Source organism: Procambarus clarkii, chromosome 1 (genome assembly GCF_040958095.1).
Source record: "Procambarus clarkii isolate CNS0578487 chromosome 1, FALCON_Pclarkii_2.0, whole genome shotgun sequence".
NCBI classification, from domain to species: domain Eukaryota; kingdom Metazoa; phylum Arthropoda; class Malacostraca; order Decapoda; family Cambaridae; genus Procambarus; species Procambarus clarkii.
The window spans coordinates 54,884,805-54,902,879 of NC_091150.1; the positions used below are offsets into that span (position 1 = coordinate 54,884,805).

At 48.1% G+C, this 18,075-nt stretch overlaps 1 protein-coding gene across 1 annotated transcript in view; it reads left to right on the forward strand.

Annotated features, from left to right (window-relative positions):
- Positions 1-12,251, forward strand: part of LOC138355742 (rab9 effector protein with kelch motifs-like) — a 127,706-nt gene extending 115,455 nt beyond the window's left edge. Inside the window, exons 2-3 of the mRNA XM_069311125.1 lie at positions 9,058-9,214; positions 12,028-12,251. Coding sequence (XP_069167226.1) covers positions 9,058-9,214; positions 12,028-12,236 — 366 coding nt within the window. The 3' untranslated portion in view covers positions 12,237-12,251. The remainder of the gene's footprint in view (positions 1-9,057; positions 9,215-12,027) is intronic.
- The last annotated feature ends 5,824 nt before the right edge of the window (positions 12,252-18,075 follow it).

An 18,075-nucleotide genomic window follows, 5' to 3' on the forward strand; every position in this document is an offset into this window, starting at 1 on the left:
TCTCCGGAGAGAGGCACGAAGCTGTCTCCGGAGAGAGGCACGAAGCTGTCTCCGGAGAGAGGCACGAAGCTGTCTCCGGAGAGAGGCACGAAGCTGTCTCCGGAGAGAGGCACGAAGCTGTCTCCGGAGAGAGGCACGAAGCTGTCTCCGGAGAGAGGCACGAAGCTGTCTCCGGAGAGAGGCACGAAGCTGTCTCCGGAGAGAGGCACGAAGCTGTCTCCGGAGAGAGGCACGAAGCTGTCTCCGGAGAGAGGCACGAAGCTGTCTCCGGAGAGAGGCACGAAGCTGTCTCCGGAGAGAGGCACGAAGCTGTCTCCGGAGAGAGGCACGAAGCTGTCTCCGGAGAGAGGCACGAAGCTGTCTCCGGAGAGAGGCACGAAGCTGTCTCCGGAGAGAGGCACGAAGCTGTCTCCGGAGAGAGGCACGAAGCTGTCTCCGGAGAGAGGCACGAAGCTGTCTCCGGAGAGAGGCACGAAGCTGTCTCCGGAGAGAGGCACGAAGCGGTCTCCGGAGAGAGGCACGAAGCTGTCTCCGGAGAGAGGCACGAAGCGGTCTCCGGAGAGAGGCACGAAGCTGTCTCCGGAGAGAGGCACGAAGCGGTCTCCGGAGAGAGGCACGAAGCGGTCTCCGGAGAGAGGCACGAAGCGGTCTCCGGAGAGAGGCACGAAGCGGTCTCCGGAGAGAGGCACGAAGCTGTCTCCGGAGAGAGGCACGAAGCTGTCTCCGGAGAGAGGCACGAAGCTGTCTCCGGAGAGAGGCACGAAGCTGTCTCCGGAGAGAGGCACGAAGCTGTCTCCGGAGAGAGGCACGAAGCTGTCTCCGGAGAGAGGCACGAAGCTGTCTCCGGAGAGAGGCACGAAGCTGTCTCCGGAGAGAGGCACGAAGCTGTCTCCGGAGAGAGGCACGAAGCTGTCTCCGGAGAGAGGCACGAAGCTGTCTTCGGAGAGAGGCACGTAGCTGTCTCCGGAGAGAGGCACGAAGCTGTCTTCGGAGAGAGGCACGTAGCTGTCTTCGGAGAGAGGCACGTAGCTGTCTTCGGAGAGAGGCACGAAGCTGTCTTCGGAGAGAGGCACGAAGCTGTCTTCGGAGAGAGGCACGAAGCTGTCTTCGGAGAGAGGCACGAAGCTGTCTTCGGAGAGAGGCACGAAGCTGTCTCCGGAGAGAGGCACGAAGCTGTCTTCGGAGAGAGGCACGAAGCTGTCTTCGGAGAGAGGCACGAAGCTGTCTTCGGAGAGAGGCAGGAAGCTGTCTTCGGAGAGAGGCACGAAGCTGTCTTCGGAGAGAGGCAGGAAGCTGTCTTCGGAGAGAGGCAGGAAGCTGTCTTCGGAGAGAGGCACGAAGCTGTCTTCGGAGAGAGGCACGAAGCTGTCTTCGGAGAGAGGCACGAAGCTGTCTTCGGAGAGAGGCACGAAGCTGTCTTCGGAGAGAGGCACGAAGCTGTCTTCGGAGAGAGGCACGTAGCTGTCTTCGGAGAGAGGCACGAAGCTGTCTTCGGAGAGAGGCACGAAGCTGTCTTCGGAGAGAGGCACGAAGCTGTCTTCGGAGAGAGGCACGAAGCTGTCTTCGGAGAGAGGCACGAAGCTGTCTTCGGAGAGAGGCACGTAGCTGTTTTCTGAGAGGCACGAAGCTGTCTTCGGAGAGAGGCACTTAGCTGTCTTCCGAGAGGCACGAAGCTGTCTTCGGAGAGAGGCACTTAGCTGTCTTCCGAGAGGCACGAAGCTGTCTTCCCAGAGAGGCACGAAGCTGTCTTCTGAGAGGCACGTAGCGGTTTTCTGAGAGGCACGTAGCTGTCTTCTGAGAGAGGCACGAAGCTGTCTTCTCAGAGAGGCACGTAGCTGTCTTCTCAGAGAGGCACGAAGCTGTCTTCTGAGCGAGGCACGAAGCTGTCTTCTGAGAGAGGCACGTAGCTGTCTTCTGAGCGAGGCACGAAGCTGTCTTCTCAGAGAGGCACGAAGCTGTCTTCTGGCATTAGCAATATGTCAGGTGGTCACTATAGGGAGACCACGGATGGCGGAGATGGCACTTCCTGGTTGCCATTACTGCCATGGTGCCACGTGTCGAGGGCCACCATGCTGGCTAGCGTGGCCCCGTACGGTCAGTGTTGGACCCGCTCCATATATCCGAGCCGCTCTATATATCCATATAGGACGCGCTCCATATATGGGGTCTTATCCTCCCCACCGACCAGACTCCCCGCAAGAGGCCGGCGGCTTAGGCTTACCCTAATGCTGCTGCTCTTTCCTCACCCTCTTTCCTCTGGGCAGCACCTCCCCCCCTTCCCCATAACCCCACCTCGTGGCAGCATCTCCCCCTCCCCATAACCCCACCTCGTGGCAGCACCTCCCCCTCCCCATAACCCCACCTCGTGGCAGCACCTCCCCATATCTCCTGGTCCGAGGCTAATGGGTTTCCAGCTCTGATGGAACAATATACCGTTGGAGATAATTAAAGCTCTTCTGTTTTTCCATCTCTTTAATCAGGCCATTAGTGTCGTGTGCAGGAACATGGTGTTAGGCCGTGTTCCTCTCCTTGTTCTGTGTGGGATGTTGGCCCTGGGTCCTTGTGGGTGTGTGTGTGTGTGTGTGTGTGTGTGTGTGTGTGTGTGTGTGTGGTGTGTGTGGTGTGTGTGTGGTGTGTGTGGTGTGTGTGTGTGTGTGTGTGTGTGTGGGGGGGGGGTTACCGAATTGTACTCACCTAGTTGTGGTTGCGGGGGTTGAGCTCTGGCTCTTTGGTCCCGCCTCTCAACCGTCAATCAACAGGTGTACAGGTTCCTGAGCCTACTGGACTCTATCATATTTACACTTGAAACTGTGTATGGAGTCAGCCTCCACCACATCACTTCCTAATGCATTCCATTTGTCTTCTACTCTGACACTGAAAAAATTCTTTCAAACGTCTCTATGGCTCATTTGGGCACTCAATTTCCACCTGTGTCCCTTAGTGTGTGTGTGCCTCTTGTGGTAAATAGCCTGTCTTTATCTACTCTATCAATTTCTCTGAGAATCTTTTATGTGGGGAGCATGTCCCGTTTAACCCTTCTGTCTCCCAGTGACGTGAGGTTTAATTTCCGTAGTCTCTTCAACGGGAGAGCCGCTCTTGTGTGTGCGTGTGCGCATCTACAGAGAGAGAGAGAGAGAGAGAGAGAGAGAGAGAGAGAGAGAGAGAGAGAGAGAGAGAGAGAGAGAGAGAGAGAGAGAGAGAGAGAGAGAGGGAGAAGGGGAGAGGGAGAGGGAGGGGGGGGGGGGTGTAGGTGGAGATATAAAATAACAGACTACGTGCATTAAAATATATCCGCAGACTTTACTAAAGATTACTGTTCAAAACTTCCGTTTCCATTTTTGAAAGTTTGTAGTCTTGCCTGGGGCTTCAGTGGCTGGACTCTGAGGAACTAAACTACAGCACTAACAAACTCTGGCTAATTACATAATACAAGTTAATGACCTCGTGATAAAGTGCTCTTCCTGGGCCGGGATTATGTGCGCCTTTGTCAAGTCTTTGGAAAGTTTCCCAAATTTCCATTTTTCTGAAACTACTTCGTGTTTTCTCTTAACTGGAAGCCTGATTTGTATTCACATAACTTGCTGTTATGAGTGTGTGTGTGTGTGTGTGTGTGTGTGTGTGTGTGTGTGTGTGTGTGTGTGTGTGTGTGTGTGTGTGTGTGTGTGTTCATAATAAGTGATGTGGTCTTACACACAACCTCGGAAACTTTTCCCCTTCTGTATAATGTAAGAGGAGCAGCTTCCCTCTCCAGGCCCGTTCCATCTTGTATAATGTTTCAATAAACTCGCGTCTCTTCCCTTCCATTATGTTGTGTTACAGCAGACTACTCCCCCGTCCTGTAGTGTTACAGCAGACTACTCCCCCGTCCTGTAGTGTTACAGCAGACTACTCCCCATCCTGTAGTGTTACAGCAGACTACTCCCCCGTCCTGTAGTGTTACAGCAGACTACTCCCCCGTCCTGTAGTGTTACAGCAGACTACTCCCCGTCCTGTAGTGTTACAGCAGACTACTCCCCCGTCCTGTAGTGTTACAGCAGACTACTCCCCCGTCCTGTAGTGTTACAGCAGACTACTCCCCGTCCTGTAGTGTTACAGCAGACTACTCCCCCGTCCTGTAGTGTTACAGCAGACTACTCCCCCGTCCTGTAGTGTTACAGCAGACTACTCCCCCGTCCTGTAGTGTTACAGCAGACTACTCCCCGGTCCTGTAGTGTTACAGCAGACTACTCCCCCGTCCTGTAGTGTTACAGCAGACTACTCCCCGTCCTGTAGTGTTACAGCAGACTACTCCCCCGTCCTGTAGTGTTACAGCAGACTACTCCCCCGTCCTGTAGTGTTACAGCAGACTACTCCCCCGTCCTGTAGTGTTACAGCAGACTACTCCCCCGTCCTGTAGTGTTACAGCAGACTACTCCCCGTCCTGTAGTGTTACAGCAGACTACTCCCCCGTCCTGTAGTGTTACAGCAGACTACTCCCCCGTCCTGTAGTGTTACAGCAGACTACTCCCCCGTCCTGTAGTGTTACAGCAGACTACTCCCCCGTCCTGTAGTGTTACAGCAGACTACTCCCCCGTCCTGTAGTGTTACAGCAGACTACTCCCCCGTCCTGTAGTGTTACAGCAGACTACTCCCCCGTCCTGTAGTGTTACAGCAGACTACTCCCCCGTCCTGTAGTGTTACAGCAGACTACTCCCCCGTCCTGTAGTGTTACAGCAGACTACTCCCCCGTCCTGTAGTGTTACAGCAGACTACTCCCCCGTCCTGTAGTGTTACAGCAGACTACTCCCCGTCCTGTAGTGTTACAGCAGACTACTCCCCCGTCCTGTAGTGTTACAGCAGACTACTCCCCCGTCCTGTAGTGTTACAGCAGACTACTCCCCCGTCCTGTAGTGTTACAGCAGACTACTCCCCCGTCCTGTAGTGTTACAGCAGACTACTCCCCCGTCCTGTAGTGTTACAGCAGACTACTCCCCGTCCTGTAGTGTTACAGCAGACTACTCCCCCGTCCTGTAGTGTTACAGCAGACTACTCCCCGTCCTGTAGTGTTACAGCAGACTACTCCCCCGTCCTGTAGTGTTACAGCAGACTACTCCCCCGTCCTGTAGTGTTACAGCAGACTACTCCCCCGTCCTGTAGTGTTACAGCAGACTACTCCCCCGTCCTGTAGTGTTACAGCAGACTACTCCCCCGTCCTGTAGTGTTACAGCAGACTACTCCCCCGTCCTGTAGTGTTACAGCAGACTACTCCCCCGTCCTGTAGTGTTACAGCAGACTACTCCCCCGTCCTGTAGTGTTACAGCAGACTACTCCCCGTCCTGTAGTGTTACAGCAGACTACTCCCCGTCCTGTAGTGCTACAACAGACTACTCCCCCGTCCTGTAGTGTTACAGCAGACTACTCCCCCGTCCTGTACTGGGGCAACAAGCGTCTGCTCATCTACTCCTGTCCCGTACTACTCACCCAAGTTCAACCAGGCTTATCTGTGTCTGTCTGTATCTCTGTCTATCTGGGTCTCTCTCTCTCATATAAAAAATATAATTGTCTGTCATTGATGTGTGTGTGGTCGTCGGTGAAAGGGGCTTAGTGGTGTGAATTACTAGAAAAGTAGAATAGTTACCCCTTTACTCTGAGTATCGTCTGTTTCATGCGACTACGGGCAAAGTATGGCTAGCAAGATATTTATCTTAATTTTCATAAGATCAGTGATTAATGGTGTATATTACTACGAGATTTTTTTTTAAATGAGTGTTTTCAACAATATTTAGCTGTGTAGCTGGCGAACAGTGCCAAAAATCGTTGTGGGGGTCTGAATGTGATTCAGACACGCCGTTTCCTTTTGAATTCTAACAACACCAGCCAGCCTATGTTCATCCCATACCCCAGACCATTCTCTCTGTCAATTTTGGTGTAGCTAACCCCAAGCGTCTGGCGTCCAACTTTGGACAAACAATAAAAAGATTCTCTTACGCGTACAGATTAATGGAATCTGGCAACTATGATTCCGCTAACATTTCGCTTCTTATATTCACTTTCACTTGTTGTTGGCAACCTGCACCCATATTGTGTAATTACCTCCAGATAAATATCCCTTTGGCTGAGTTCTGGAGTTACTCTCACCGTCCAATATTTCCCCTTCCCGCCAGGCTGTTGCTCTTATTGTGCCGCAAACAAATAAATCCCAGCATGCCAATACACGACAGAAGCAGAGGGAGGGAGGGAGAGAGAGAGAGAGAGAGAGAGAAATGGAGGGAGGTGTAGAGCAGCAGGGAGGGTGCTGTAGAGCAGCAGGGAGGGAGGTGTAGAGCAGCAGGGAGGGAAACTGAGGGAGAAGCGGTAGAAAGATGAGGGAAAAAAAAAGCGGGAGGACCGGTTAGTGAGGAAGGGGTTCCGCGCACGCTTCCATCCCCTTAGCGTGAGTGCTCAAGTGGCCTCGCTGGAGGGTTAAGGGATCAGACAGTCAAAGAGCAAGAGGACTTAACTCCCTGGCTTTGATCTCTGGCATTGAGGGGGACCTGCATGGAGTACTACACGCCCAGCATGGTCCACACACACACACTTGGGTGTTATTTTGGTTATGACATTACTTCTTCTGCGTGGCTTGTGTTGACCGGTGATGGTCACTGAGACGGTTGTTCTTGACCTACTGGTGGAGTGTTCTTGACCTACTGGTGGAGTGTTCTTGACCTACTGGTGGAGTGTTCTTGACCTACTGGTGGAGTGTTCTTGACCTACTGGTGGAGTGTTCTTGACCTACTGGTGGAGTGTTCTTGACCTACTGGTGGAGTGTTCTTGGCCTACTGGTGGAGTGTTCTTGACCTACTGGTGGAGTGTTCTTGGCCTACTGGTGGAGTGTTCTTGGCCTACTGGTGGAGTGTTCTTGACCTACTGGTGGAGGTGGTGGAGTGTTCTTGACCTACTGGTGGAGGTGGTGGAGTGTTCTTGACCTACTGGTGGTGGTGGTGGAGTGTTCTTGACCTACTGGTGGAGGTGGTGGAGTGTTCTTGACCTACTGGTGGAGGTGGTGGAGTGTTCTTGACCTACTGGTGGTGGTGGTGGAGTGTTCTTGACCTACTGGTGGAGGTGGTGGAGTGTTCTTGACCTACTGGTGGTGGTGGTGGAGTGTTCTTGACCTACTGGTGGTGGTGGTGGAGTGTTCTTGACCTACTGGTGGAGGGGGTGGAGTGTTCTTGCCCTACTGGTGGAGGTGGTTGAGTGTTCTTGACCTACTGGTGGAGGTGGTGGAGTGTTCTTGACCTACTGGTGGAGGTGGTGGAGTGTTCTTGACCTACTGGTGGAGGTGGTGGAGTGTTCTTGACCTACTGGTGGAGGGGGCAACATTGTGTGGGAGAAGCAGGAAATGAGAGAACTGTTACCAAGGATAATAAGAGAGAGATAAAAATAGATATATAGATAGATTATAAGTTAATGGTATTAAGATAATCCCCCAGTTAAACTCTCCCCACTCAGACGAGGACGCTCACACGGGCTCTTAAGAGCGCTGTATTAAAACTCATTAACTCATAAACACATTTATATACATTTGGAAACGCTAATTGTTATATTGAATTACGTTTTAGATTAAAGAAAAGCTAATTAATATGATGTTTAAGATTCATTAAAACAGTGAGAATTGATCACGTTGTTTTGCTTAAGTTAGACTCGGAAATGTTATCTTTCACGACTGGAACATGTCTCTCATTACTCGGAACCCTCGCCTTGCATGCTCTCTTGTACGTGGCTGCTGAAGCGTTTAGGCTCACTTTAAGGGTTCTTGTCGACTTACAGATCATATTTAACACCAGATAGAACAGTGGCTTCAACAGACGCCGGTTGTGTTCGGATCGGCTGTGGTGTTCGGATTGTTGATATTGCTGAGGAATCTGAAGCAACACTTAGTGTTCTTAGTGTTTTTCATTACTTGTCTGTATGTAAGATCTTTGAATAATAATAATAGTAATACATTTTTAATAGCAAATACATTATTGTATAAATTGTATGTATGGGCATAAATTACAGGGATAGGTATAAATTGTATGTGTGGGTATGTATATATTGTATAATGTCACTAATCGCGTCCATAAATGAAAATCAAGCGTGATGATCCATCAGCCTATTACAAGACGCTGTTACGTGCCGTAACACATTACCATGTAACCATCGCGAGCGAGAAACGGGTCACATTACATTGAAAGATGTGTGACGGATGTGAGATGTTCACATCTCTCTACTGAACGATGCCAGGGACACTCCAGCCTCCAGCCTGTGATGGAGGGTGACCTCTACACTCCAGCCTCCAGGCTGTGGTGGAGGGTGACCTCTACACTCCAGCCTCCAGGCTGTGATGGAGGGTGACCTCCACACTCCAGGCTGTGGTGGAGGGTGACCTCTACACTCCAGCCTCCAGGCTGTGGTGGAGGGTGACCTCTACACTCCAGCCTCCAGGCTGTGATGGAGGGTGACCTCTACACTCCAGCCTCCAGGCTGTGATGGAGGGTGACCTCCACACTCCAGGCTGTGGTGGAGGGTGACCTCTGCACTATACTCTCCTACTAAGACAATTACTATTGTCACTCTAAGTGACACAGCATGCCTGGGCAGAGCCCCACTCACCTGGAGTTGATAACCGAGTACGGAGACCCATATTACCAGTCACAGTGACTGACTTACTGCATTAACTTACTGTATTAACTTACTGTATTAACTTACTGTATTTCAGTGGCAAATACATTATAAAACAAACCGAACTAATGACACTCATTTTCTCCTCTCTTGTTTAATTGTTTATTTTATTTTCCGATATAATAATTGGTACGTAAGTTATGGGTAAAATTCATGACATGGTGTTGAGTGACAGGATGAACAACCCAGCGGGTTTTCTTCCTATTATGGAGTGTTGTACATGCTGCTATGGCGGTGTATCCACTACTCACAGGATGAGTGGCGCTGCCCAATAAACTCCGCCCCTCGGGGTCAAAATTTAAAAACAAAAATGGTGTCGAGTCACCCACTACAGGGTGTAAGATTGTGTCTAATGTTTGGTGATGTTGTGGTCCACAGAGGGGGATGTGGTCGTCGGTTGTGGTGGCGGGGGGCGGCGGGGAGGTGCCCAGCGCCCGCCACAAGCACGCGGTGTGCGCCCACGCCCCCAGCGTCTACCTGTTGGGCGGCCGCCACGGCAACCTTCCTCTCAAGGATTTCTGGATCTATGATCTCGGTAAGTTCACCCGAGGGCGTCTACGGCTCTTCAAACTTGGGTAAGTTCCCTCCTTCATCTGAGTGCGAATACGGATTTTCAAACTTGGGTAAGTTCCCCGCCCCATCACCTGAGTGGTCTTTTATCTATGTTGTGGGTAAGTTGGGTAATAACTCTCCCCTCTCCCCCCTCCCCGCAAAAAAACTAACCGTAGATAAAACTGACTTACAATGTTTCTAGCAAAACTGCAGTTAAACTTCCATACACTTAACCCAATTTGCTTACCTTAGAAGTCAGGTCCAACGTGTCATCTTCAAATTATTGGCATAATATCAAAAGCTTACCTTCAGTTCCTAAGAAACTTTCTTGCAAGGATTCCTGTCGGATTTAAGTAACTCTTCTGTCACGGATTCCCCGTCTTCAGATCTGAGAGGAAGTGTGACGGGTTCTCCCAGAAGGATCTACAACAGGTGGCGTTGTTAATAACAATGTTTAAGGTTGTTTTTTGGTTATTTAAGTATAACATTAGATTCTGAAACAATATTTTATAGAAAGTTTTGGATCTTCTGAGAGAACTTCTGAAAGGGAAAAACTGACGAAGATACTAAAGTAGAATATAAGATGAGATAATGACTTAAGTTTTATTGAAGAGATTATTAGATTCTTGGCAACACAAAACACATTGTTGTCATTCCTCATGACCACACCCATGTTGTCCTCAACACCCCCATGTTGTCCTCAACACCCCCATGTTGTCCTCAACACCCCCATGTTGTCCTCAACACCCCCATGTTGTCCTCAACACCCCCATGTTGTCCTCAACACCCCCATGTTGTCCTCAACACCCCCATGTTGTCCTCAACACCCCCATGTTGTCCTCAACACCCCCATGTTGTCCTCAACACCCCCATGTTGTCCTCAACACCCCCATGTTGTCCTCAACACCCCCATGTTGTCCTCAACACCCCCATGTTGTCCTCAACACCCCCATGTTGTCCTCAACACCCCCATGTTGTCCTGAACACCCCCATGTTGTCCTGAACACCCCCATGTTGTCCTGAACACCCCCATGTTGTCCTGAACACCCCCATGTTGTCCTGAACACCCCCATGTTGTCCTGAACACCCCCATGTTGTCCTGAACACCCCCATGTTGTCCTGAACACCCCCATGTTGTCCTGAACACCCCCATGTTGTCCTGAACACCCCCATGTTGTCCTGAACACCCCCATGTTGTCCTGAACACCCCCATGTTGTCCTGAACACCCCCATGTTGTCCTGAACACCCCCATGTTGTCCTCAACACCCCCATGTTGTCCTCAACACCCCCATGTTGTCCTCAACACCCCCATGTTGTCCTCAACACCCCCATGTTGTCCTCAACACCCCCATGTTGTCCTCAACACCCCCATGTTGTCCTCAACACCCCCATGTTGTCCTCAACACCCCCATGTTGTCCTCAACACCCCCATGTTGTCCTCAACACCCCCATGTTGTCCTCAACACCCCCATGTTGTCCTCAACACCCCCATGTTGTCCTCAACACACCCATGTTGTCCTCAACACACCCATGTTGTCCTCAACACACCCATGTTGTCCTCAACACACCCATGTTGTCCTCAACACACCCATGTTGTCCTCAACACACCCATGTTGTCCTCAACACACCCATGTTGTCCTCAACACCCCCCATGTTGTCCTCAACACCCCCCATGTTGTCCTCAACACCCTCATGACCACACCCATGTTGTCCTCAACACCCTCATGACCACACCCATGTTGTCCTCAACACCCTCATGACCACACCCATGTTGTCCTCAACACACCCATGACCACAGCCATGTTGTCCTCAACACACCCATGTTGTCCTCAACACATCCATGTTGTCCTCAACACACCCATGTTGTCCTCAACACACCCATGTTGTCCTCAACACACCCATGTTGTCCTCAACACACCCATGTTGTCCTCAACACACCCATGTTGTCCTCAACACACCCATGTTGTCCTCAACACACCCATGTTGTCCTCAACACACCCATGTTGTCCTCAACACACCCATGTTGTCCTCAACACACCCATGTTGTCCTCAACACACCCATGTTGTCCTCAACACACCCATGTTGTCCTCAACACACCCATGTTGTCCTCACACACCCATGTTGTCCTCAACACACCCATGTTGTCCTCAACACCCTCATGACCACACCCATGTTGTCCTCAACACCCTCATGACCACACCCATGTTGTCCTCAACACCCTCATGACCACACCCATGTTGTCCTCAACACCCTCATGACCACACCCATGTTGTCCTCAACACACCCATGACCACACCCATGTTGTCCTCAACACACCCATGTTGTCCTCAACACACCCATGACCACACCATGTTGTCCTCAACACACCCATGTTGTCCTCAACACACACATGTTGTCCTCAACACACCCATGTTGTCCTCAACACACCCATGTTGTCCTCAACACACCCATGTTGTCCTCAACACACCCATGTTGTCCTCAACACCCCCATGTGGTCCTCAACACCCCCATGTGGTCCTCAACACCCCCATGTGGTCCTCAACACCCCCATGTGGTCCTCAACACCCCCATGTGGTCCTCAACACCCCCATGTGGTCCTCAACACCCCCATGTGGTCCTCAACACACCCATGTGGTCCTCAACACACCCATGTGGTCCTCAACACACCCATGTGGTCCTCAACACACCCATGTGGTCCTCAACACACCCATGTTGTCCTCAACACACCCATGTTGTCCTCAACACCCCCCACATAACCACACCCCCGTGCTAACGAGAGTGTCGCCCTCTACAGTGAGCCGGGTGTGGCGGGAAGTCCGGGATGACACGGGGACGCGGCCGCCCTCCCTCCAGCAGCACTCCATCGTCAGGGCGGGAGACCGACTCGTGGTCTTCGGCGGGGAGCTGTGCATGTCCAACGAGACTCCGCTCTGGATCTACATCCCCGAGGTGAGCCACATGGTCGGTTGTGGTGTTGTGCGCGGTAAATTCCACCGGGCTTGACAGCTGAGTGGACAGCGCTCTGGGTTCGTAGTCTTAAGGTTCCAAGTTCGATGCCCGGTGAAGGCGGAAACAAATGGGCATAGTTTCTTTCACCCCTGATGGCCCCCTGTTCACCTAGCAGTAAATAGGTACCTGGGAGAAAGATAGCTGCTACAGGTTGCTACCTGGGGGTGTGGAACAAAAACGAGGCCTGGTCGAGGACCGGGCCGCGGGGACGCTTAGCCACGAAATCATCTCAAGATAACCTAATCAGCCCGTTCTTACGAGCGTTCCCAACGTCAAGAGACTGTCGTACTAAAGTACCCTTATCCTAACCTACCAGAGGATCCACGGACAGAAAACGGGACAGTATGTCAATTTCGCGAGCCGCTACTGTTTTCTCGTACGACGATTTTTTGGCCTTAGGTGGAGTATACGTCAAAATGCGACGTGCTAATGGGAGGACGGGTTGTTAAATCTGCAACCTTAAGGTCTTGAGGTACATGTGGATTCGTCCTCGACTCGCAATCCTGGGTTCGATTCGCGGGTAGGACAGAATTGGCTGGGAACGTTTCCTTTCACCTAATGCGTCTGTTCACCTAGCAGTAAATATAGGTACCCGGGAGTTTAGGATCTTTTGTGGGGTCGCATCATGGGGAGGGTCAAATATTTAACCTTCGGGGGGGGGGGGTTGAGGTTATCTCGACACAAGCTTAACTTACACATATACACAGGCTAACTGTCCCCTGGCAAAAACTAATTAAGTTATAACTTCTGAAACATAAGACAACCTTTGTAAATCGTCAGGAATAACTCAGGTCCCTTTGACAAGCCGGTGGTGTCCTGTCCTCGTCGAGGCCACTAGAGATGGTTGTCCTCAGGCAAATTCAGATAAATAACGAGGTCGTGGGTTGTTCTCGGTGTGTGTACGACTCCAAGCACTGAAGCTTGGCACTCTGTACTGTAAAATGATTTAGTGTAGAGAACATTGAAATTATGTCTAGTGTTTCAGCTATAAAAACTTGATTCTATACAGGTAGAAGTTCCTTGTCCTTGTCAGTGGTGCTGAGCAGAGAACCGGAGCGCTCATGAGTGTATGTGCTGAGCTCAGCACCACGATGGAAGCGCTTTTAAAATACGTAATGTTGTTGTTGTGGAGGGAAGTAACTGAGGTTATAAACAACCCAGCTTCAGGGTATACTCGTCCAGGCTGTAGTCGTCCACAACCCATCCTCAGGGTAGGTTGTAGAGGGGAGTGCATGGGAGTTCTTAGGTTGTAGAGGGGAGTGTACCCCGGTACAACCACCACCTGGGGTTGTAGAGGGGAGTGTACCCCTGTACAACCACCACCTGGAGTTGTAGAGGGGAGTGGGGAGGGGAGACGTGTTTGTCCACAATCCGTTAAAATCTCGAAATAGTCCAGGGTTTGGGAGGATTACAGCCATGGAACACTGATCACTGTCATCACAAAGTGCATAGCGACCCGTAGCAAAGCTGAACACAGTGATTAACAATATGGAACTGTGTGTTAAATAGAGAATAAACGTGGGGCCACGTGGAAGCCTATGCCTCGAAGCTCGTGTGTATAGTCGATATATCTGAAATACAGTGAACAGTGGTACGTTAAACAGTGAAGTGGAACGGAAAACTAGTTCCACTTCACAAGGAAAAGGAAAGACAAGGAAAACTAGACATGTATAAAAGTCCCAGAATGAGGCAGTACATTAGGCAGATCCCGGGCGCCGGCGAGAAACAATGGGCAGAGTTTCTTTCACCCTATACCCCTGTTACCTTGCAGTAAAATAGGTACCTGGGTGTTAGTCAGCTGTCACGGGCTGCTTCCTGGGGAGGCCTGGTCGAAGACCGAGCCGCGGGGACACTAAAAAGTCCCGAAATCATCTCAAGATAACCTCAAGGTAGGCTGTGTTTAAACCAGCCACAGGCAAGGAGGGTAGAAATAGCCTAAGCTACTCTATCCCTTTGAGATGTATTTTATTGTCTCAATAAAGGTACTTAAACATTGGATAGGCCTTAAGTTTGAGACGTTCCTTATTGATAATATACTGTGAATATATATATATATTGTAATAGGAAAATGTGAATCTAGGAATTAATAATAGAATAAGTTTAATACCATTAAAAGTCGGAAATTAAGCAGAAAGTTCCTTATGGTAATACAGAAAGATAAAAAGTCTATGTTGTCCCAGCCCCCCAGCGTCCTGGGACACACAATGGTCCACTGTATATCCCACTGGGACCACCACAACGTGTTCGGTGTCGACAACGGTTTTAATCAGGCCGAAACGTTCACTTCCTTTCACATTTCTCTGTGGATTTTCCGCATAAAATCGTTTTGTGATCGTCATTTGCATAATATTGTGTGTGTAAATCACAAAAGGAAAGGAAATTAGTACTTAAGGAAATTCCTGTCTCAATCCTTCCTTCGTGGTCTGACACTGTCATATAATTTTATAAATATATACATATAATATTATAAATATATACAGTACATATAATATTATAATTAGTACAATACTAAGGACAGCAAGGGATATATATATATATATATATATAATATATATATATATAATATATATATATATATAATATATATATATATATAATATATATATATATATAATATATATATATATATATATATATATATATATATATATATATATATATATATATATATATATATATATATATATACGGTGAAGCACAAATACAATACAATGCCTAAGACAATGGTAGTGTGTGGCAAGTGTTTTCAGGAATTTCGAAGACGTATGGTAGATAACCATACCTTATCCACACCATGCACAGACAAGGAATATACTGGATTTGCAACAATGACAGGTTAATATAGGGGAACATAACCCAACTGATGAATGTCATACCCGAGGCACACAAAGTAACATTCACATATAGGCTATCAGCGATATATGCGGACTGTGGAAAAAACAAGACCGGACCAGGACCAAAACTCAGGAACCTGTGGTTTAGAGAACCACAGCAGCAGTGTGGAGGGAGAGGTTATCGTGGCACATAACAGCAGCAATATTGCAGAGTCAGGTAATATAAACAATGAGAGAGCAACAGTAAGACAGAATGTGTAAACGAAGAAATTAGGACAAAATAAGGGGGTACGACTCCGTATTTTCGACTCCGTATTCTCTGACGCCAATATAGAGGTGGGTCATGATAAACACACGTATAAACAACAGGGAAAAAAATCAAATTTAGAATATTTGCAAATAGTATGCACAGAGAATGTGCAAATATGGGCCCAAAGGCGAAAAATGCACTTTTATGCATCCTCGAAAATGCAGGAACATGATGGTGCGGAGTACATGCTGTTTTGGAACAGCGTGCAGATACTTCCACTCTAAACAATGCAAATTTTCAATTAATGGGAAAAAAAAGTTACCATCTTCAGTGCCTGGAATTTAACGTGAGAGGGACATGTTACGTGACCGTCTAATAATACTCGAGAATAACATTTAGTGGGATAATAATAGTGGGATAATATTTAGTGGGATAATATCCCACTAAATCCCCCACTCCATACATTGGCACAGAAAATGAGGATAATGAAAGCGGATACTGCCTAATCTCAGTCTATTTACAAGTCCGTAACATACAATTGAAACAAAGGTAATCACAGACACACTTAAGTGCACCGCGTGGCTCGCTCTGAAGGACGCCGAGACACGGGCAAAGAATTATTTCAAAATACCATCGTGCAAGTCCCACGCAACTGGGGAAAATTAACCATAAAAGGTTGTTTACTTCTCACTACCATTCAACACAATTAAAACCCATGTCCTACTTAACAACAGTAACAACTTAACCTAATAGCCACACCGGCTGGCTGGTGTGGCTATTATCTTACAATGGGTGGCAAAATGAATATCTAATTACATGCAATAGGTTTTCCTTACTGAAACTAATAACTAATAGTGGAGGCCTGGTCGACGACCGGGCCGCGGGGACGCTAAGCCCGGAAGCACCTCAAGGTAACCACATCATTTACTTTATTTACTTTACAATTATCCTAAGGTGTAAGACAGCATGGCCGCCGCCGCCATTAGGGCGACGTTCCTTGTACCCATGAATATAATCTCACTATTCCAACCTTACATTAGGAGGCTGAAACATACTTCGCCTAAAACTGCCAGCAATAAGCTGTTACTATATGAATCCAGATTCCTGTTAACACATCTCTGCGTCAAGCAATTTCAAACATAATATTGGTACATTTCTATTAATTAAATTCCCATTTCCCTGTGGTTGGTGCTCGCTAATCCCGACCTCAGGTCCGGCGCTTAATCCGCTTACAATATCATTTCGGCCCCACTGGCTGTGCTCAGCGTGTCCTTACATATATAATCATACAACACACTGCTCATATATTATAGTATAATCAATTAGTCAACATAAGGCAATGCCTAACATCTTTATTCCTTCTTACATGGTAATCTACTTCATAGACAGTTACGAATACGTTATTTCTTCAACTGGAAATAACGAGTTCGTAACAGTACACAACGTTGTAGACTGGAAGACCAATATGATATTACTGATTTTTTTAGAGGCCGGCAGAGACAGACTAGACCATATAAGAGAGGAACAGATAGAATCACTCCAAGAGTACAGAGGGGAAGGGAGATATTCACAAGACTGGAATACAGGTTATCATCAAGCACACAGGTACTGCCTTACCTTGCGGGACTACACCACACAACACCCCCCACTACTACCAAAACTGGACGAACCACTACCAAAACAACACACCCTGGACCTGGGTGAAGAGAAGGGAGAACTACCAAAGCCCACAAGAAGTGACAACACAATATGGGAAATCATTCATATTTGCAAACATATAAGGCCTAAAGTCAACATCAAGAAATAAAGTTAAGGTCATAAATGTCCTTAATAGGATCGAACTCAATGTTTTGGTGCATTTACAGAAACCTACACAAAAGATTACATGGATAGTGAAATCTGGATCCCAAATTATAATCTAGATAGATGCGACAGAGTAATTAGGTCAAGTGGAGGAGTAGGTCTGTATATTAAATAGGAGCTGGCATGCACAGAGCTCCTGCACTCGACCAATGAGATGGTAGAGGTACTTGGAATCAAGGTAGAGAATGTAAATCTAATTATTATTCCAGTATGCAAACCATCAGATGAAACAGTTGAGGAATTCACTGAGCAGATACACCAAATAGAGAATATCCTTGATAACCTAGCAAACACAGCACCGTATATTATCTTCCTTGGAGACTTCAATCTATCCAGTATAAAATGAAGAATAGTAAACAATAGCATTAAGCAGAAAATGAATCTGGAAATAACCAACCACAGGTCAGAGAACTACTGAGATTGTGTGACAAATTCTCGCTCAGTCAGCAGATTACAGAACTAAGAACGAAAACACGCTGAACCTGATATTCATAATGATAAGCTAATCAGAGACATTACATATGCAGATCACAACCTTATTGAAGTGGAACCTAACATTAATAACGGTAGTAGGTACAGAGAAACAACAAGTGAGAAGGGTTATTCATTCAATTCAATTTCAACAATAAGAGGATCTGGGGAAAAACAGGGAAAAAATACATACATATATATACAAATATATATAAATTTTGCAAATATATATACAAAATATATACAAATCTTGCAACCATTCAATGGGAGACGGTCTTAAGCGACAAAACTCCCACACAGGGGACAGCTCAACTGACAGCTGAAGCTTACAAGGTCTGCTTGAAGCACGTACCTGTGAGGAGGGGCAGAAAGAGGACCACTCTAGAAAGAGAACGCAGACGGCTGTACAGGAGAA